At 43.2% G+C, this 23,217-nt stretch overlaps 1 protein-coding gene across 1 annotated transcript in view; it reads right to left on the bottom strand.

The window, feature by feature from the left end:
- The window catches only part of LOC109935986 (heat shock transcription factor 2 binding protein), a 138,174-nt gene that overhangs the window by 77,566 nt on the left and 37,391 nt on the right, over positions 1 to 23,217 (bottom strand). Inside the window, exons 3-4 of the mRNA XM_048603302.1 lie at positions 15,860 to 15,963; positions 6,608 to 6,757 (exon numbers count right to left, since the gene is read on the bottom strand). Of these exons, the coding sequence (XP_048459259.1) occupies positions 6,608 to 6,757; positions 15,860 to 15,963 (254 nt within the window). The remainder of the gene's footprint in view (positions 1 to 6,607; positions 6,758 to 15,859; positions 15,964 to 23,217) is intronic.

Here is a 23,217-nt window from a genome sequence, read left to right as displayed (position 1 = left end):
TGCTGCTTGGCCTGCTGTGTTCATCCAGCCCTGCACCTTGTTGTCTCGTATACTGACTTTGGAGGCAGTTCAGAGAAGGTTCACTAGAGTGATACTGTGTATGGAGGGACTGTTTTATGGAAAGAGGATGGGCCTACACTGTTTAGGAGAATGAGAAGTCCTCTTATTGAAATATACAAGATTCCTAGGGAGCTTGTTAGCATAGATGCAGAGTGGCTGTTTCCCCTTGTAGGAGAGTTTAGGGCCAGAGGGCATAATTCAGAATAAGGGGTCACTCATTTAAGACAGAAATGAGGAGGAATCTGTGGAATTCTTTAATGCATAGGGCTGTCGAGGCATGGTTGTTAAGGAAACTCAAGGCTGGAGTAGACAGACTGCTAATCAGTAATGGAATCAAGAATATGGGAAAAAGACAGGAAAGTGGAGTTGAGGGTTATTAGATCTGCCATGACCTCATTGAATGGAAGAGCAGATGCAATTGGCTGAATGGCTTACCTCTGTTCCTATAACTTATGAAAAGAGGAAATAGGGAAGAGAGAAACTGGTTAAGAAGGATGGACAGAAAAGGATGGATGGAGTGTTAAAAAGGCTGTATGGGGTCTTGCAGACAATACAAAGATAGGTAGAGGGACAGGTAGTACTGAGCAGGTGGGCAGGCTGCAGAAGGATTTGGACAGGTTAGGAGAGTGGGCAAAGAAGTGGCAGATGGAGTACAACGTGGGAAAGTGTGAAGTCATGCACTTTGGTAAGAAGAATAAAAGCATGGATTGTTTTCTAAATGGGGAGAAAATTCAGAAGTCTGAAGTGCAAAGAGACTTGGGAGTTCTAGTCCAGGATTCTCTCAAGGTAAACTTGCAGGTTGAGTCAGTAGTCAGGAAGGCAAATGCAATGTTGGCACTTATTTTGAGAGGACTTGAATATAGAAGCAGGGATGTACTACTGAGGCTTTATAAGGCTCTGGTCAGGCCACATTTGGAGTATTGTGTGCAGTTTCGGGCCCCATATCTTAGGAAAGAAGTACTGGCCCTGGAGTGGGTTCAGAGGAGGTTCACGAGAATGGTCCCAGAAATGAAAAGCTTAACATATCAGGAATGTTTGAGGGCTCTGGGACTATACTCATTGGAGTTTAGAAGGATGACGGGGGGATCTGGTTGACACTTACAGAATACTGAATGGCCTGGACAGAGTGGACGTTGGGAAGATGTTTTCATTTGTAGGAGAGACTAGGACCCGAGGGCACTGCCTTAGAATAAAGGGAAGACCTATTACGACGGAGATAAGGAGAAACTTCTTCAGCCATAGAGTGGTGAATCTATGGAATTCACTGCCACAGAAGGCTGTGAAGGCCAGGTCATTGAGTACATTTAAGACTGAGGTAGATGGGTTCTTGATTATCAAGGGGATCAAGGGTTATGGTGAGAAAACAGGAGAATGGGGTTGAGGAACTTATCAGCCATGATTGAATGGCAGAGCAGACTCAATGGGTCAAATGGCCTAATTTCTGTTCCTCTGTCTTATGGGTCTTTGCTAATAGAAGGGAAAAGTGGAACAGGTAGGAGGGATTAAGCAGGGGAGGGCAGACTTCTTCTTTGGCAATCCTTCAAGGTCAAGGATGACTTGCTTTCACTCCGGGTGATGGGTTTATGGCGTAACGGATTTTGTCACAGATGGGACAGGTGGCATTTGATGAGGTGGCTGGGTGTAATGCTCTAGATTCCATTGTGCCTCTTGACGTACAGAAATTGCAATGAAGCTTGAGGAGGACCGCTTCCTGAAGCAGTTCTGAGGCAGTTTCATTGTTGGGACAATCCATCAGAGTCCTGATGTTCCAGGTCCCAAAATGTATTTTGGTGGGTAGGGAGTGGGAGTGGAAGATGCCTGTTTGTGAATTGTCTTACTGTGGCATGGTCATTGCACACCAAGCACAAGATATTCCTTGCAGAGTGAGATCTTGACCCAATAACCATGTTGGGGAGTGGGGGAAAGCGGCACAGTGATTCAGTGGTTAGCACTGCTGCCTCACATAGTGCCAGGAACCTGGGTTCAGTTCCAGCCCTGGGTGACTGTCTGTGTGGAGTCTGCACATTCTGTGTGGGTTTCCTCTGGGTGCTCCTGTTTCCTCGCACAGTCCAAAGATGTGCAGGTTAGGTAGACTGGCTATGCTGAAATGCCCATAGTGCCTAGGGTGGGAAATGCAGGGATGGAGTAGGGGATGGGTCTGGATGGGATGCTCTTTGGAGGGCCGCTGTGGACGTGATGGGCCGAATGGCCCGCTTCCACGCTGTATGGATTCTATCACTCTATGATCCAATAATGTGAGGCTGGATGGCCTCTAATGCCTGGAGTATTACAGGTAAAACAGATGAGTTAAGGGTGTGGATTGATCCTTGGAATTATGATATTGTTGCATCACAGAGACATTGTTGAAGGAGGGACAGGCTGGCAAATTAACATTCTGGAGAATAGAATCTTCAGGCAGGAGAGGGGAAAGTGCAGAAGAGGAGGTGCATCATTACTAGGGAGTCAGTTAAAAGGGATAATATTTACAACGATCAACAAATGAGGTTTTGTGGGTAAAATATTATAGGTCACCAAACAGTCAGCAGGCAAATGAGGAGCACATATATAGTGTGACAATACTATGTCTTTAAGAGGTATATTTTGTGCTGCTTTTTTAACGAAGAAAGGTTGTGACACAGGCGCTGGGCAGTCTGCTCTAAAGCCAATAAAGTAAATGGCTTGCGAGGCCTTGGGTTTCTTCTACAAGTTGGAACAATAGAAGCAGCCTGAATGGGCAGGGTCAAGCTCCCACTGAACCAGGATTTTTAGTTTTAGTTTTTGGGTAGCAGTTGCTGGGGTCTTGAAGCTGGGTTTGCAAGCTACAGTACATCTTTCTCTGCCACTCTTACTCTCTCAGAGTTTTCTCTTGAAAATTTTCCTCCTGGACAGGAGAATTGCATGTAAGACAACCTATTTTACTGAGTTTGCCTTTACCAGGTGTGTGTTTATTGAACAAAAACAGAGGTTGCTGGAAAAATCATCAGACCTGTCACCGTACCCGAAACGTTAACTCTTGAGTTTTTTTCACAGATGCTGCTAGACCTGCTGAACTTTTCCAGCAACCTCTGTTTTTATTCCTGATTTACTTCATCCACAGTTCTTTCGGTTTTTATTGGGTGTTTACCAGATGTTACTACATTGAAACAAATGTTATTTAGTAGTTGAACAACCTATTATTGTTAAGTTTTCCAATAAAATTGTTATTCCAATTTCTTCTTTCTTTTGTTATATTTTAATTATAGTGTATTAATAAAGTGTGTTTTGCTTCAAGACTGGTAGTTTGACCAATCAAATTGAATCTGAAACGCAATGCTTGACACTTGTCTTTAAATCAGAAAAAGTCAGGACCTAGGCCATCTTCTTAATATATTTTGAGGGGATTTGATTTGGTCCATAACAAACTGGGGGCCGTTCGGGATCAAAATCTCTAATTCTAGGTTGGATTTAGGATTACTGGACTCAAAGGCAGTGAGTGTCGGCGTTTTTTTTATTTCAGGTATTGCATTGGGTTCATTTAAATAGGGTGTGCCTTGTGTAATAATGGCTTTTTCAGTCACTAAGAGTTTCCTGGGGGTAGAAGAAGTCACTTTGGGAGTTTTATGGGAGGTGAACAAGGCAATGCTTTTGGAATTTGGCAAACAAGCTGGAGTTGGAGTTGGAGTTGTCTAAGAGAAAAGGGGAGATAATTGTGGCAATTGTGCAGCATTTACGATTGTCAGAAATGTAATCCGAATCGTTGGAAAAGGCTAAAAGTCAATTGCAAATGAAGCAGCTTGAACATGAAAAGAAAATTAAACAGTTTGAATTACGATTAAAAGCAGAGGAAAAAGAAAAGGAAAGGGAGGCCCTATAAGAAGAAAGGGAGGAAGAGGGAGAAATAGGCAAGTAAAGAAGTTGTGGGAGTAAAGAATGTTGGTAAATTCTGAGAAACCTGGTAAGTGGTGAATTGTTCCAGGAAAGGCATATGGTAAGATGCGGTGAAATCAGATATGAGGAATGACATAGGAGTGTGGTAGGTAATTAATGAGGTGATTTTGGCAAGGTAGAGTGAGAGAACGTGCTATGTCTTAAGGCGAAAGCCCTCCAAAAATGTTGACACAATCTGGACTTTGGCAGAGAAAGTAACATTCAGCCCTAAGATTTTAATACAACGTAAATATTTGAGACCGCTGTACTAATCACTATACAGACTCTACTAGTTGCAGCTTTTGAATTTGAAGATGCCCCACTTATCCCTAGTTGCTACTACCTGTGCATTAAACAAGGCTCTATCCATGCTGATATATTATCCCAAATTCCATGATCCCTTATTTTGCATATCAGCCTTTTTTTTGCTACATTTTATTCAATGCTTTTTGGGGTTTTCAAGGACACAAGATCAACGTTTTAATCTAACCTTTATCTTTTTTTCTAACCTATAACAAAAAAATCTGTCAAACATGGTTTCCTTTTTTGCAAACAATCATATTTTAAATATCCTAGATTCCGATGATGTTATCATTTGTGCGCAGTGGAATAATACTACACAAATAAGCATAACTGAATTTAACTCGTGAAGACCATTAAAGTGGATAAGTTGTCAGGGCCCAATGGTATCTACCCCAGGTTCTTGAGAGAGGAAAGACAGGAGATTGCTGGGGCCTTGACCAAGATCTTTGTATCCTCATTAGTCACTGGAGGTGTTCTGGAGAACTGGCAAGTAGCCGATGTTGTTCCTCTGTTCAAGAAGGGAACTAGTGATAATCCAGAAACTATAGATTAGTGAATCTCACATCGGTGGTTGAGAAGCTATTGGAGAGAATTCTTAGGGATAGGATTTATGCACATTTGAAAAAGCATGACCTAATTAGAGATAGTCTGCATGGCCTTGTGTAGGGCAGGTCATGTCTTACTAACTTGGTTGAGCTTTTTGAAGAGGTGACGAAGGTGATCGATGAGGGTAGAGCAGTTTACATGGATTTTAGTAAGGCTTTCGACAAGGCAGTTGCAGGGAAAGGTGCCGGGGTGGTGGGTTAGTGGGGAGCATGGAGCGGACGAGGGAGTTGCAGAGTGAGCGGTCCCTACGAAAGGCAGTTAGAGGTGGGGAGGGAAATATCTCTTTGGTTGTGGGGTCGGATTGTAGGTAGCAGAAGTGGCGGAGAATGATACGTTGGATACGGAGGTTAGTGGGGGGATTCTGTCTTTATTTTTGTTGGGGGGAGGGGATGTGAGGGCAGAAGTGCGGGAAATGCAAGAGATACAGTTGAGGGAATTTTCGATCACTGGAGGGGGTAGTTACGATCCTTGAAATAGGAGGACACCTGGGAAATGTGGGAGTGGCATGCCCCATCTTGGGGGCAGACACGGTGGAGGCGCAGGAATTGGGAGTAGGAGATTGCATTCTTGCAGGAGGGTGGGTGAGAGGTGGGGTAGTCCAGGTAGCTGTGGGAGTCCCACCGCCCCAGCACATTTCCCTGCAACTGCAGGAAGTGCTACACCTGCCCCTAACCTTCCCACTCACCTCCATCCAAGACACAAAACAAACCTTCCATATCAGACAGGGGTTCACCTGAACATCCGTCAACTTGTCTACTGTATCGCTGCTCCCGATGTGGCCTCCTCTACATCAGTGAGACCAAGCATAGACTCGTTTTGTTGAGCATCTGCGTTCTGTACGCAACAAACGACAACACCTTCTGGTCGCCAACTATTTTAACTACCCCTCCCACTCCATGGGTGACATGTCCAGTCAGTTTTGAGGCGTTCACCAGAGATGAAGATGAAGAGATCCAGGAAGGAGAGGCAGGTATCAGAGATAGTCCAGATGAATTTGAGGTTGGGGTGAAAGGTGTTAGTAAAGTTGACGAACCAGGATGCTGCCTGGATTAGGGGGTATGAGCTATAAGGAGAGGCTAGACAAACTCAGGTTGTTTTCTCTGGAGTGGCGGAGGCTGAAGGAGGACTTGGATAGAAGTCTATAAAATTATGAGATCCATAGATAGGGTTGACAGTCAGAATCTTTTTACCAGAGTTGAAATGTCTAAAACTAGGGGGCATGCATTCAAGGTGAGAGGAGGAAAGTTGAACCGAGATGTGAGGGGCAAGTTTTTTTACATGGAGAATGGTAGGAGCCTGGAACGCACTGCCAGGTGTGGTGGTGGAGGCAAAATGATAGGGGCGTTTAAGAGACTTTTAGATGAGCACATGACTATGCGAGGAATGGAGAGAAATGGACCAAGGACAAGCAGAAGGGATTAGTTTAATTTGGTGTCATGTTTGGCACAACATCGCGGGGCAAAGGGCCCGTTCCTGTACAGTACAGTTCTATGTTCTAACTCCTTATTTTTACACCACTGTCTTTTCTCGTCCTTCTGCCTTTTTATTGCTGTAAAATAATTTAGAACTGTGACCTGAGGTTGGCTGATTCCTCTCCATGGGCAAATGTTTGTAATCAAATCAACACAAGATTTAAAATGTAATTCATATTACTGTTTAACACTAGCTTTGAATGTGTTTCCCATTCAACCACATTCAATTGTAAGGTCAGAGAAATCCCAGTACAACTTACTCCTCCAAGGATAAATTTAACAGATTCCTCATTGCTGGAGACACTCCAGAGCAAAGTGCAGACTGCGGCACCCATTTCAGTACAGTATTCAGCTTGTTGAAGCAGCTGTTGTCTTGCTTCATTCAACTGTATCCTCGATGCTAATTTTTCCTTCAAAGAAAGAGAAACAATTTCAGCAGGAACTACTAAGCCAGCAAAGAGACATCTTTTGGCTTCTATATTTGATGCTGCTTTTAATCACTACAAGTACAAGAGGACCACCCTGAAAAATAATTTAAAATCTCGGAGTGAGTGCGGTAGAAAAAAACAATCATAAACAAAGGGTATGAAATTGGTTTCAGTGACAGCAGAAAAGAAATGGAAGAGATGACAGTAAATGAGCAATGAGAAAGTAAATTGGGCAGGCAATGTTCCCTCTAAACTGTATAAATAACGAGCTGTTCCAAGAGTCCATGCACAGCAATTAGTATGCCAACCTGTTTTTTGTTTATTCATTCATGGGATGAGGGCGTCGCTGGCTAGACCAGAATTTATTGCCTATCCTAATTACCCAGAGGGCAGTTTAGAGTCAACCACATTGCTGTGGGTCTCTAGCCACATATAAGATAGACCAGGTAAGCACAGGTAAGGATGGCAGCTTCCTTCCCTGAAGGACATTAGTGAAATAAATGGGTTTTTATGACAATCAACAATGCATTCGTGGTCATCCTCATTAGCCTCTTAATTCCAGATTTTTAGTGAATTCAAATTTTACCATCTGCCATGGTGGGATTTAAACCTGGGTCACCAGGATGTCACTTGGGTCTCTGCATTAACAGTCCAGCGATAAACCATAGGCCAGTGCCTCCCATGTTCCAGATGTTACTGCTATGCATGGACCTCAGAGGTTGTGCAGAAGAAAAACAAAAATTAGGGGGAACATTGCGGGCATGCATTAATTAGACTATTAATTCATCATTATTTCATATTGCATCAAAAATCAAATGCCAATTTCATTTCAGTTGATCACATTATTATTAAATGAAAACTTTGACATTTTTGAAAAAAAACAATTTTTTTGGCTTGCACACATCAGGACATCCAGAAAAACACAAAATTTAAAAGGGAACAACAATTTACACTGCATGAGAAAAAAGTACTGACTTCTTTTTATTCACTAATGGGACATGGCAATTGCTGGCTGGCCAGCATTTATTGTCCATCCCTAGTTGCCCTTGAGAAGGTAGTGATAAGCTGCCTTCTTGCACTGTTGTAGTTGCTGTGCTGTAGATAGACCCACTGCCCCTTAAGGCAGAATTTCAAGATTCTGATCCAGCAACAATGGGAGAACAGCGATATACTTTCATGTCAGGATGGTGTGTAGCTTGGAAGGGATATTGCTGGCGATGGTGTTCCCCCTTATCTGCTGCCTTTATCCTTCTAGATGGAAGTAGTTGTAGGTTTGAAAGGTGCTATCTAAGGATCTTTGGTGAATTTCTGCAGTGCATCTTGTAGATTTTACATATTGCTGCTAAGGAGCATCATTGGTGGAAGGTGTGGATACTTGTGAATGCGGTGCCAAAAATGCACGCTGGTTTGTCCTGAATGAATAAAATCTTGTGTGTTGTTGGAACTGCACTTATCCAGGCAAGTGGGGAGTATTCCATCACACTCCTGACTTGTGCCCTGTAGATGGTGGACAGGCTTTAAGGATTCAGGAGGTTAATTAGTTGCCACAGTATTCCTAGCCTCTGAAGTGCTCATTTAGCCACTATATTCATATAGTGAGTCCAGTTGAGGTTCTGGTCAATGGTAATCCCTGGGTGCTGATAATGGGGACTCAGTGATGATAATACCATTGAATATAAAAAGAGGGGGGGATGGTGTGTGGTTTGATTGTCTCTTTCTGAAGGCAAAGAGTTTACCCCCTGATTTCCATTGCTTTGGCATTTGTATGGTGCAAATGATACTTCCCACTTGTCAACCCAAGCCTGAAAATTGTCCTGATCCTGCTGCATTTGAACATGGATTGCTCCCGTATTTGAGAAGTCGTGAATGGCGCTGAACATTCATTGGCAAACGTTCCCACTTCTGACTTTATGATAGAGAGAAGGTCATTGATGAAGCAGCTAAGATGGATGTTCTTAGGACACCACCCTGAGGAACTCCTGCGGAAATGCCCTGGAGCTGAGATGACTGATCTCCAACAACAAAATCCATCCTTCTATGTTCCAGCTCTGACTCCAACCAGCAGAGAGATAACCCCCTGATTTCCACTGCTTAGCTAGCATAAGCTGATTGGTTATGGTGTTGCAATGGAAAATGCAGCAGGTGACAGTTGAACTCTAATCTTTTGATTCACTGAAAAAGGCGCAAAGTCTGCATGTTCTTTCTGTTGCAGAGGAGAAGGCTCTGCATATGAGCATATGTTGCTTTAAGTAAGCATTAAGCTGCCCACGTTTCAAACTTGTTAATGTAAATTCCTAGCACATACTGTTTTGTGGGTTTTGTAAGCACGGGTTATTGATCAAGTAAGTACTCTTATTGTTGCAAACAGCAGAACAGGTGTGCTACTTGATATGATCCACCAATCATTGGGATGTCCACCTACATAAATGGCATTACATTGGCACTGAAAATCATAAACCATATCATCTTTTTGGCTTGATAGCAGTTTCCCAGTACTAGCTGTCAGCATTTATTACATTTCTAACTCATACTCCATCCAGTGAAGCTTCTTGAAATTAGTTCTGTACCACATACACAGAAAATGTATGGGATAAAATGGACGATAACAGCCTGGTTACAAAATGGCTAAATGGCAGAAAACAAGCGTGCAATAGTGAACGGAAAGCAGGGTGTAGTCATTAATATGATCTAAATAAACTGGTGAAATACACACACACACAACATTTAACGAAGACAAGTGTGAAGTGATTCATTTCAGTAGAAAGAATGAGATTGACTAAAATAGTATAATTTTAAAATGGTATAGGAATAGAGAGACTTGGGCCTGTGTTTAAATATCTGGAGGTGAGGGTAGTAGCACAGATTAAGAAAGCTGTTCAAAAGGTAAATGGCAGCCTTGGCTTTATAAACAAAACCAAAGATGGTTAGGCTTAGGTTGAGTATTGTGTCCACTTCTGTGCATCATGCTTTTGGAAATAAGTCAGGGCCTTGGAAAGGATCCAGAATAGATTAACCACATTAACATCATAGATGAGGGAGTTCCATTAAGTGGACAGCCTATAGTAGCTAAGATTAGCACAGAAGGAATTGGGGTGACAAGAGTCATTCAAAATCACTCCACAAACCAAAAGGAGAAAGTGTTTTCAGTAGAAAATGGGTCAATACCTAGAGGGCATCAAATTAAAATAATTGTGAAAGGATCAGAGAGTAGATGAGTCATTATGGCGAAATGTATTTTCCATGAGTGTTGGAGACAGTTTCAAATGGGACTAGTTTAGTTTGGGAAACACGCTTGGCATGGACAAGTTGGACTGAAGGGTCTGTTTCCATGCTGTATGGCTCTGTTAGTACTTGACAAGGGAAAAAGAAAATGCAAGTCTATAGGGAAAGGAGCAGAACAATGAGCATAATAAGAGGGGCCCAAGGTATAGAATCATATGGCCTCATTCAGCATTGTAATCATCCTATGATTTAAGTATAACTTCAGTGAAAATCAAAAGCATAACTGTTTGAGGCTGAACCAGTCTGTTCACAATTTTTGTTTATCCTATTTGGCTCTGGGAAGATTTTCTGATCCACATCCTCCACATTATCAAGACCACCTAATTCCACCTTTGCCTCTATTTCTGCTGGTGTAAGCCTTGTCTATGCCTTTGGCACCTTCAGACTTAATTATCCAATGACATCCTGCCTAGTCTACTATTTAACACCCTTCACCCACTGCTTGAATCCCAACTTCAGCCATTGACCCGCACTTGCTAGCCTTCAACTACTAGAACAACAATGCCTTGATTTTAAAGTTCTCATCCCCACATTTAAATCTCTATATTCTTTTCCGTTCTCCTCTCTGCAATCTCTTCCAGCCCTAAAACCCTTCAAGATGTCTCCAATTCTCTATTCTGCTTCTTGTGTCTTGGGCAAGGAGAATGGGCTAGAAGGGCTTGTAAGGGGTTGTAAGAAGATCAGCAACAATGTTGAGTAAGCTATAAAGGGAGCTGGAAGGTGCCCAAAATAAGATGAAAGCGAGCATCAGTCTAAATGTTTCCAGCAGGAGATGCAGAAGGGGAATAGTATGGCTGCAGGAGTGGTTGCCGTAAACATAGGGGAAGCAGAAAGGGAGGAGTTGGGGCGAAGAATGGAATCACAAGAGGAAATCATGTAGAAAGTATGAAGCAGGCGATGAGTGTGAGAAAACAGTAAGACAGTGAAGGGCAAGTTACAAGGACAATGAGGGTTTGTTGAATTATGAAATAAATTGAGTGTATACCAGAAAATCCAAAATTGGGAAGGATTTGAGGCTGTGGGAAGGGCACTAGGGGAGGAGACACAAAGGAACGTGGGAATGGGGAGAGGAGAGCATGAAAGAAGCACTCCCTAAATAATGTTCGACATTTACTCCCTCCACCACTGACACACAACTGCAGAAGTAGGTACCAATGACAAGATGTTCTATAGTAACTCAACAATGCTTCTCCAACAGCAGCTTCCAAACCCATAAATTCTGCCACTTAGAAGGACAGAAGCAGCAGATAGATGGGAACATCGCCACCTGCAAGTTCCTCTCCAAGTCACACAATCATCCTGATTTGGAACAATATTACTATTTTTTCACTATTACTGAGTCAAAATCCTGGAATTTCTTCTTGACAGCACAGGAGGTTTATCTGCACACATAAAATGCAGCAGTTCAACAGGTGGCTGAAAAACACTTTCTCGGGAAGAAACAACCTTGCAGTGAAGCTCACATTCCAAGAACAAATGCCGCCGCATCAGAAAAGGGTGAGGGCCTAGTGGTATTATTGCTAGACTAGTAATCTAGAAACCCAGGTAAGGTTCTGGGATCCCAGGTTCGAATCCTGCCATGGCAGATGGTGGAATTTGAATTCAAGAGAAAATCTGGAATTAAGAATCTACTGATGACCATGAAATCAGTGTCGATTGTTGGGAAAAACCCATTTGGTTCACTAAAGTCCTTCAGGGAAGGGAAATCTGCCAGCCTGACCTGGTCTGGCTTACATGTGACTCCAGACCCACAGCAATGTGGTTGACTCTCAATAGCCTCTGAAATGGCCTAACAAGCCATTCAGTTGTACCAAATTGCTATATAGTCACAAAGAAATGAAACAATACAGATCACCTGGAATTGACCTAGGCACCAGAAAAGACAACCGCAGAAACAGCCCCATTGATCCTGCAAAGTCCTCTTCACTAACATCTGGAGGCTAGTGCCAAAATTGGGAGAACTGTCTCACTGACAAGTCAAACAAAAGCCTGACATAGTCATGCTCACAGAATCATACCTTGCAGACAATGTCCCAGACACCAGTATCACCATTCCTGGATATATCCTGTCCTACCAGCAGGACAGACCCAGCACAGGTGGTGGCACAGTGGTATAGAGTCGGGAGGGTGTTGCCCTGGGAGTCCTAAACGTTCACTCCAGACCCCATGAAGTCTCAAGGCTTCAGGTTAAACATTGGCAAGGAAACATCCTGCTGATTACCATGTACCATCTTTCCTCCGCTGATGAATTGGTACTACTTCATGTTGAACAACACTTGGAGGAAGCACTGAGGATTTCAATGTCCACCACCAAGAATGGCTTGGCAGCAAAAATACCGATTGAGCTGGTCGGATCCTAAAGGACATAGCTACTAGACTGGGTCTGCGGCAGGCGGTAAGGGAACCGACAAGAGGGAAAAGTGTACTTGACCTCATCCTTACCAATCTACCAACTGCAGATGCATCTGTCCATGACAATATCAGTAGGAGTGACCACCATGCAATGTTTGTGGCGACTAAGTCCCACCTTCATATTGACAATAACCTCCATTATGTGGTACTATCACTGTGCTAAATGGGACAGACTTTGAACAGATCTAGCAACTCAAAACTGGGCATCCATGAGGTGCTGTGGGTCATCAACAGCAGCAGAACTGTACTCCAGCACAATCTTAACCTCATGACCTGGCATATCCCCCACTCAACCATTACCATCAAACCAGGGGCTCAACTCTGGTTCAATGGAGAGTGCAGGAGGGTATGCCAGGAGCAGTACCAGGCATACCTGAAGATGAGGCGTCAACATGGGGAAGCCACCAAAGAGGAATACTTGCACGCCAAACAGTAAGAGGAGCAAGTGATAGATAGAGCTAAGCGATCCCACAACCAATGGAGCAGATCTAAACTCTGCAGTCCTGCCACATTCAGTCGTGAATGGTGGTAGACAATTAAACAAATCACTGGAGGAGGAGGCTCCACGAATATCCCCATCCTCAATGATGGAAGAGCCCAGCACATCAGTGCAAAAGATAACGCTGAAGCTTTCGCAGCAATCTCCAGTCAGAAGTGCCAAACGAATGATAGTCTCGGCCTCCTCCAGTGGTCCCCAGCATTACAGATACCAGACTTCAGCCAATTCGATTCACTTCACGTGATATCAAGAAACGGTTGGAGGCACTGGATACTGTAAAGGCTACAGGCCCTGATAACATTCCAGCAATAGAGTGAAGACTTGTGCTCCAGGACTTGCTGCTCGTTTAGCCAAGCTGTTCCAGTACAGTTACAACACTGGCATCTACCCAGCAATGTGGGAAATTGCCAAAGTATATCCTTACATAAAAAGTAGGACAAATCTAACCTGACCATTACCACCCAATCAGTCTACTCGCAATCATTAGTAAAGTGATGGAAGGTGTCATCAACAGTGCTATCAAGCAGCATGTGCTCAGCAATAACCTCCTCAGAGACGCCCAGTTTGTGTTCCACCACAGGCACTCAGCTCCTGACCTCATTACAGCCTTGGTTCAAACATGGATAAAAGTGCTAAATTCCAGAGGTGAGGTGAAAATGACAGCTCTTGATACCAAGTGTGGCATCAAGGAACCCTGGCAAAACTGGAATCAATGGGAATCCGGGGGCAAACCCTCCACTGGTTGGAGTCATACCTGACTCATAGGAAGATAGTCATTGTTGTTGGAGGCCAGTCCTGTCACCGCCAGTACTCTCTCCAGAACTTCCTCAGGGTAGTCCTACCATCTTCAGCTTCTTCTTTAATGCCCCTCCCTCTATCATAGAAGTGGGGATGTTCGCCGATGATTGCATAATATTCAGCACCATTCGCGACTCCTCAGATACTGAAGCAGTCCATGTCCAAATGCCACAAGATCTGGACAATATACAGGCTTGGGCTGACAAGTGCCAAGTAACATTTGCGCTACACAAATGCTAGACTATGACCATTACCGATAAGAGACAATCTAACCACTGTCCCTTGACATTCAATGGTGTTACCATCACTGAAAATATAAGAAGAATAATACAATACAGCACAGGAACAGGCCTTCAGCCCTCCAACTCTGCACCAACACATTTTGCCCTTCCGTACTAAAACTGTCTTCACTTACAGCATCTGTATCCCTCTATTCCCTTCCTATTCATAAGGAATCGCCCCACTGTCAACATGCTGGGGGCTATCATTGACCAGAAACTCAAGTGAACTCGCCACATAAATGCAGTGGCTACAACAGCAGGTCAGAGACTAGAAACACTGTGGCAAGTAACACACCTCCTGACTCCCTAAAGCCTGTCCACCATCTACAAGGCACAAGTCTGGAGTGGGATGGAATACTCCCCAATTACCTGGATGAGTGCAGCCCCAACAACGCTCAAAAAGCTTGACGCCATCCAGCCCGCTTGATCATCCTACATCACTACATCCACAAGCATCCACTCCCTCCATCATTGATGCTCAGTCACAGCAGTGTGTACTATCTACAAGATGCACTTCAGATATTCACCAAAGATCCTCAGACTGCACCTTCCAAACCCATGAACCATATCCATGTAGAAGGACAAGGGCAGCAGTCATATGGGAACACAATCACCTTCAAGTTCCTCTCCAAACCACTCACCATCCTGACTTGGAAATATATTGCCGTTCCTTCACAGGCGCTGGGTCAAAATCTTGGAATTCCCTCCCTAATGACATTGTGGGTCAACCCACAGCAAGTGAAGTGCAGCATAAGGGGGAGGCAATGGCCTAGTGGTATTATTGCTAGGCTGTTAATCCAGAGACTCAGGTAACATTCCAGAGACTCAGGTTCAAATCCCACCACAGCAGATGGAATTTGAATTCAATAAAATATCTGGAATTAAGGATCTAATGATGACCATGAACCCATTGTCAATTGCTGGAAAAACCCATCTGGTTCACTAATGTCCTTTAGGGAAGGAAACTACCATCCTTACCTGGTCTGGCCTACATGTGAGTCCAGGCCCACAGCAATGTGGTTGATTCTAAACTGCCCTCTGGGCAATAAATGTTGCCTGGTCAGCAACAGCCTCATCCCATGAACAAAGTTTTTAAAAAAGTTCAAGAAGGCAGCTCATTACCACCTTCTCAAGGACAACAAGGGACGGGCAACAAATGCTGGCTAGCCAGCGATACCCACATCCCACAAAAATGAATAAAAAAATTTCCTAAATTACACCAGTGATCACACTACAGAGCTTTTTATTGGCTGTAACATACAATGGAACACCCTAAGTTTTTGAAAGAGTCCTTAAAAATGCAAGTTCAATTTTATTCATCTCATTTGGTTTATTTCAGGAGTGATCTGTTAATCAACTTTCACAATTCTCACAAACGTATCTCTGCCGGTGTGTTATGTGAATTTTAAATCTGAGATAACTTTTGTCAAAACAGAGGTATTAAGGGATATGGTCCAAAGTTATGTCTATAGAGGAAGGGTCACCAGACCCGAGACATTAACTCCGATTTTTTTCTTTACAGATGCTGCCAGACCTGCTGAGCTTTTCCAGCAACTTCTTTTTTTGTGCCTGATTTACAGCATCCGCAGTTCTTTCAGTTTTGATTAGGTTTATGGAGCCAGTCATCAGCCGTGTTGTCATTGAATGGCGTGACAAGCTCAAGGGGTCGAACGGTCTAATCCTTTTCCGATGATCTTATTGAGTGTCATATTGGATGTTTCGACAGCTGTTGTGGATCATATGAAAGTTCACAAGACCAGTGAGTATTAAATCGGGGTGGCTGTGAGGTCAAGTCACTCAATTAAATTTTACCTCTCGTTCCTTTTGACAATCTGCCTGTGCTGTTTGCAGCTTAGCTTTAAAATGATCACAATCCAATCGTAACTGTTCATTCTCCTGCTCCTTTTTCTCCAAAGCTGTAATATGAAAATAGTTCATTTATAAAGAGGACACAGAGCCTGCAAAATACAACTGTCAGAAGTCACATGACACCAGCTTATAGTCCAACAGGTTTATTTGAAATCACTAGCTTTCGGAGCACTGCTCTTTCGTTAGATGAAGTATCGATATGTGCTATCTTCTTGGAGATCCAGCCAGCAGTTTGTGGTGTCGACGGAAGCCATGATGTGGAGGTGCTGGTGTTGGACTGAGGTGGACAAAGTCAGAAGTCACACATCACTAGGTTATAGTCCAACAGGTTTATTTGAAATCTCAAGCTTTCCGAGCACTGCTAATTTGTCAGGTGAAGTTGTAAAATACAATATTTGAAACCAAGGATGATGCAGCAACATTATATAATATTTCTCATGTATTCAGTCCCATTCTCCATACATTTATCTACAAACTCATTTTCTTTTGCACTGAAGACTGGGGGGTACAGCCTGTGGCATTTAACAAAGAGACCTGATTGAGGTGTATAAGATTATGAGGGGCATGAACAAGGTGAATAGAAAGCAGCTGTTCCCCTTAGTTGAACGAGGGGGCACAATTTTAAGGTGATGGGCATGAGGGATTTGAGGAAATATTTTTTCACCAGAGGATGGTGGGAATCTGGAATCCCCTGCCTCGGAGTGCAGTAGAGGTGAGAGACCTCACAATCTTTAAAAAGTATTTGGATGAGCGCTTGAAATATCATAACATTCAAGTCTACAAGCCAAGTGGTGGGAGGTGCAATTAGTACAGACAGATTAACACAGACTTGATGGGCCAACAGACTTCTTCTGTGCTGTATGACTCAACGACTATGACTCTATGAGGGCCCTATGCCAAACAAAACTGGGAGTGAGAATGCTCTTTTAAATTTGAGTAGGCAGGTAAAAGCTTCTTACAATGACTGATCCAGCCAGAAGGTGACAGGATTAATCATTTCCATGTTTATAATTTGTTCTTCAGATTAAAGCAGCATGTTAAATTAGTTTCTCATCTCTAATTGCCCATAAGATCGTAACATATAGGAGCAGAATTAGGCCATTTGGCTCACCGATGCTGCTCCGCCATTTGATCACGGTTAATATGTTCCTCAACCCCTGCATTTTCCCCGTAACCTTGCTATTCAAGAACCCACCTACCTCTGACGAACCTATCTATCTCTGCCCAAAGTACATTAATCAACCAATGCAGTCGGGAATGGAATTAAGTGGGTCAGAATGATGAAAAGAGATATGTTGACCTTGATTACAAGAGGTTTTGAGTGCAAGAATAGAGAAGTAGAAAACTTTCATTGCATTTACAAACAATTGCATATGGACCAAAAGTACAGTTACCTATACAGCCATACAGCAAAAGCAGTAAAGTGGGAGTAGGCTGGATAAATCTTTTGCTCCTTGAACAGACATGGGCCTTCAATGTGATGCTTAACTAGAGTACTGTTTACAGTTTTAGTCATCACGTCTAACGCTTTCGAAGACATCTAATGTCACGTACAGCCACAACATGACATTCCAACTCCTACACTCAATGCACTGTCCACTAAAGGCAAGTGTATCAAACGCCTTCTTCACTATCCTGTCTGCCTGTGACTTTTTCTTCAGGGAGCTATGAAACTGTACCCCAAGGTCTCTTTGTTTAGCAACACTCCCCAGGACTCTACCATTAAGTGTATCAGTCCTGTCCTGATTTGCCTTACCAAAATGCAACACCTCACATTTTATTTAAATTAAACTCCATCTGCCACAGCTTGGCCCATCGTCCCTCATCAAGGTCTTGTTGTACTCAGATAGATTCTTCACTGTCCACTACACCACCAATTTTGATGTCATCTGCAAACTTACCAACTATTCCTCATACTTTCACATCCTTCAAATTATTTATATAAATGAAAGAAAGTAGTGGACCCAGCACCAATCCTTGCAGCTTACTGCTGGTCACAGGCCTCCATTCCAAAAAACCACCCTCACCTAATTAATCAAAGGTACCATGGTATTTTAGCTTGAAGTCCTCATTGAAGAAATTATAGAAATAAATGAAGAAAGGTGTTTGTGAAGAGAATGGAGATGACAGAAGATTCCAGAAGACAGTCTGTGTGAACTTGGAGTGATTAAGTTACAATTTATTGCTTGTTATTAATTGGGTTTATATTAGTTGGACTTGTTTTTATTTAAACAGCATTCCAGCAGAATTTAGACCAGTTAGGGAGTAGTTAGTAATCTAAGGGGGAATTGTTAGTTTGTTAGTAATTTTGTTAATTTATTCATTGTTGGTTTAAATAAATAAATTGTTTCTTGTTACTTGTAAAGTGGAGATCAGGGGTTTTCTTTCTTTTAACCACTCTTAATAGATTATGAAGGGAATGATGAGCCTCTCTGGGTGTTTTGGGGGTAATTATTAGAGGAGAAGCCCTACTCCTGTCATAACAGATTGGGGCTTGTGTTTTAGTTTAATTATCAGAGGAGCTTTGCTATTCCCTGTAATAACACTCTTAGGGTGAAGGGCAAGGCTGGTAGGTGCAGAGAATGCTGGATGACCAGAGAAATTGAGGTTCTGGTCAAGAAAAAGAAGGAAACATATGTCAGGAATCAACAGCAGGGATTGAGTGAATGCCCAGAGTAGTATAAAGGCAGTCGGAGTATACTTAAGAGGGAAATCATGAGGGCAAAAAGGGGGCATGAGATAGCTTTGGCAAATAGGGTTAAGGAGAATCCAAAGGGTTTCTACAATACATTAAGTACAAAAGAGTAACTAAGGAGGGAATACAGTCCCTTAAAGATCAGCAAGGCTGCCTACGTGTGGAATAGTGGTATTATCGCTGAACTGTTAATCTAGAGACCTGGATAACATTCTGGGCACCTGGGTTCAAATCCTGCCATGGGAAATGGTGGAATTTGAATCCAATAAAAGTACCTGGAATTAAGAATCTAACGATGACCATGAATCCATTGCTGATTGTCAGGAAAAACCCATCTGGTTCACTAATGTCCTTCAGGAAAGGAAACTGCCATCCTTACCTGGTCTGGCCTACCTGTGACTCCAGACTCACAGCAATATGGTTGATTCTGAGATGCCCTCTGGGCAATTAGGAATGGGCAATAAATGCTGCCTAGCCAGCGATGTCCTCATCCCGTTAACAAATAAAGGAAAAAAACCCCACAAGAGATGGGTCAGATACTAGTAGAGTATTTTGTATCAGTGTTTATTGTGGAGAAGGACATGGAAGCTAGAGAACTTGAGGAAATAAATAGCGATATCTAAAGTGTCCATAATACAGAGAAGGAGGTGCTGAACATCTTAAAATGCATAAAGGTGGATAAATCCCCAGGACTGGATCAGGTGTACCCTAGAACTGTCTGGGAAGCAAGGGAAAACATGCCAAAAACTAATGGCAAGAAAGTTATAGCAGGTGAGGACCTAGAAACTATCATTATCACTAAGGAGGCAGTGCTGGGCAAGCTAATGGGGCTAAAGGTAGACAAGTCTCCTGGCCCTGATGAAATGCATCCCAGGGTACTAAAAGAGGTGATGGGGGAAACAGCAAATGCACTAGTAATTATTTACCAAAATTCACTGGACTCTGGGGTGGTTCCCGCAGATTGGAAAACAGCCAATGTGACACCACTGTTTAAAAAAGGAAGTAGACAAAAAGCAGGTAACTATAGGCCAGTTAACTTAACTTCGGTAGTGGGGAAAATGCTTGAATCTATCATTAAGGAAGAAATAGCAAGACATCTGGATATTATTGTCCCATTGGGAACACCCAGCATAGGTTCATGAAGGGTACGTCACGTTTAACTAAATTTGGTGGAGTTCTTTGGGGACATTACTTGCATGGTGGACAATGGGGAACCTGTGGATGTGGTGTGTCTGGATTTCCAGAAGGCATTTGACAAGGTGCCACACCAAAGGCTGCTACATAAGATAAAGTTACACGGTATTACAGGTAATGTATTGGCATGGATAGAGGATTGGTTGACCAGTAGAAAGCAAAGAGTAGGGGTAAATGGGTGTTTTTCTGGTTGGCGGTCAGTGGCTAGTGGTGTGCATCAGGGATCAGTGTTGGGACCTCAATTGTTTACAATTTACATAGATGATTTGGAGTTGGGGACTAAGTGTGGTGTGCCAAAATTTGCAGATGACACTGAGGTGAATGGTAGAGCAAAGTGTGCAGAAGACACAGAAAGTCTGCAGAGGGATATAGATAGTCTAAGTGAGTGGGCAAAGGTCTGGCAGATGGAGTACAATGTTGATAAGTGTGAGGTCATCCATTTTGGTAGGAATAACAGCAAAATGGACTATGTTTTAAATGGTAAAAATTTGCAGCACGCTGCTGTGCAGAGGGACTTGGGTGTCCGTGTGCATGAATCGCTGAAGGTGGGATTGCAGGTGCAGCAGGTAATTAAAAAGGCAAATGGAATTTTGTCTGCCATTGCTCGAGGGATGGAGTTTAAAAAACAGGGAGGCTATGCTGCAGCTGTATAGGGTCCTGGTGAGGCCACACCTGGAGTACTGTGTGCAGTTTGGTCTCCTTACTTGAGAAGAGATATACTAGCACTGGAGGGGGTGCAGAGGAGATTCACTCGGTTGATTCCAGAGTTGAGAGGGTTAGATTATGAGGAGAGACTAAGTAGACTGGGATTATACTCATTGGAATTCAGAAGAATGAGGGGAGATCCTATAGAAACATTTAAGATTATGAAGGGAATAGATAAAGTGGAAGCAGGGCGGTTGTTTCCGCTAGCAGGTGCAACTAGGACTAGAGGGCATCGCCTCAAAATAAAGGGAAGCAGATGTAGGACTGAGGTCAGGAGGAACTTCTTCATCCAAAGGGTTGTGAACCTGTGGAATTCCCTGCCCAGTGAAGTGGTTGAAGCTACCTCACTGAATGTTTTTAAGGCAAGGCTAGATAAATTTTTGAACAGTAAAGGAATTAAGGGTTATGGTGAGTGGGCGGGTAAGTGGAACTGAGTCTCAAAAAGATCAGCCATGATCTTATTAAATGGCGGGGCAGGCTCGAGGGGCCAGATGGCCTACTCCTGCTCCTAGTTCTTATGTTCTTATGAAGTGATTGCTGCGTTCCTTGCTTAGATAGTTGAATCATTGATAGCAACAATTGAGGTACCAGAAGACTGGAGGTTGGCTAACATCATACAGTCATTTAATAAAGGTAGTAAGGAAATGCCAGGGAACTATAGACCAGTGACCCTGACATCACTGGTGGGCAACTTGTTGGAGTGGATTCTGCAGGTCAGGCTTTACGCATATTTGGAAAGGCGAGGACTGATTAGGGAATAATCAACATGGTTTTGTGCGTATTGAAATCATGTCTCACTAACTTTTTTTGAAGAAGTGACAAAGAGAATTGATGAAGGCAGAACGGTGGATGTTGTTTATATGGATTTCAGCAAAGCGTTCGACAAGGTTCTACATGGTAGACTGGTTAACAAGGTTAGATCGCATGGATAACAGGGAAAACTAGCCATTTGAATATAACATTTCCTCGAAAGTGGGAGACAGAGGGTGATGATGGAGGGTGGCTTTACGGACTGAAGGCCTGTGACCAGCGGTTTGTCGCAAGGATCAGTGCTGCATTCACTGCTTTTTGTCATTTATCTAAATGATCTGGATATAGGAGGTATGGTGAATAAGTTTGCAGATGACACCAAAATTGGCGGTCATAGAGTCATACAGTCCTACAGCATACAGACAGGCCCTTCAGCACAAACGGGTCCATGCCAACCAAAATGTCCATCCATGCTAACACCATTTCCCTGCACTTGGCTGATATCCTTCTAAACTTTTCCCTATCCATGTTTTCATCCAAATGCCTTTTAAATGTTGTTCATGTGCTTGCCTCAACCAGTCAGCTGGCAGCTCATTCCATATGCATACCGCCCTCTGTGTAAAAACATTGCCCCTCAGGTTCCCATGCATTCCTACCCTTCTTACCTTAAACCAATGCCCTCTAGTCCTCAATTCCCAACCCTGGCAAAAAGATTAAGTGCATTCACCCTATCCATGCCTCTCATGATCTTATAAACTTCTATAAGATAACCCCTCAGTCTCCTAAGCTCTAAAGAAAAAAGTCCGAGCTTGTCAACCTCTCCCTATAATTCAGTCCCTTCAGTCCTTGTAAATTTTTCTGTACCCTTTCCAGTTTAATAACATCCTTCATATCGGAAGGTGACCAAAATTGAACACAATACTCCAAGTGTGGCCTCACTAAAGTCCTGTACAACTGCAACATAACTTCCCAACTTCTGTACTCAATGCCCTGACTGATGAAGGCCAGTGTGCCAAAAGCCACCTTCACTGCCCTGTCTACTGAGATCTTAGAATCCCTATAGTGTGGAAACAGGCTCTTTGGCCCAATAAGTCCACACCGACCCTCAGAGCATCTGACCCAGACTCATCCCCGTATAACCCACCTAATCTACACACTCCTGAACATTATGGGCAATTTAGCATGGCCAATCCACCTAGCCTGCACATCTTTGGACTGTGGGAGGAAACTGGAGCATCTGATGGAAACCCACACAGATACAGGGAGAATGTGCAAACTCCACACAGACAGTTGCCTAAGGATGGAATCGAACCCAGGCCCCTGGCACTGTGAAACAGCAGAGCTAACCACCGAGCCACCGTGTCACCCCTGTGAGTGCACTTTCAGAGAACTGTACACCTGAACTCCAAGGTCCTTCTTTTCCACTACACTCCTTAAGGCCCTACTATTCACCATGAAACTCCTACCTTGATTTGGCTTTCCAAATGCAACACCTCACAATTTTCTATATTAAACTCCATTTGCCATTTCTCAGCCAACTTCTCCAGCTGATCAAGATCCTGCTGCAATTTCTGATAACCTTCCTCACTGTCCAAAATACTGCCTATTTTAGTGTCATCCACAAACTTACTAATGATGCCTTGTACGTTCTCATCCAAATCATTGAAATAGATAACAATAAGCAATGGGCCCAGCACCGACCTCTGAGGCACACCACTAGTCACAGCCTCCAGTCTGACAAGCATCCTTCCACTATTACTCTCTGTTTCCTACCATCAAGCCAATTGCGTATCCAATTTGCTAACTCTCCTTGGATTCCACGTGATCTAACCTTCCTGAGCAGCCTGCCATGTGGAACCTTATCAAAGGCCTTACTGAAATCCATGCAGACTACATCTACTGCCCTACCCTCATCAACCTTCCTGGTCAATTCAAAGAACTTGAAAAAATTTTGAGG

Source organism: Rhincodon typus, chromosome 11, assembly GCF_021869965.1.
Source record: "Rhincodon typus isolate 14 chromosome 11, sRhiTyp1.1, whole genome shotgun sequence".
Taxonomy (NCBI): Eukaryota; Metazoa; Chordata; class Chondrichthyes; order Orectolobiformes; family Rhincodontidae; genus Rhincodon; species Rhincodon typus.
This window is presented reverse-complemented; position numbering and strand designations above follow the sequence as displayed.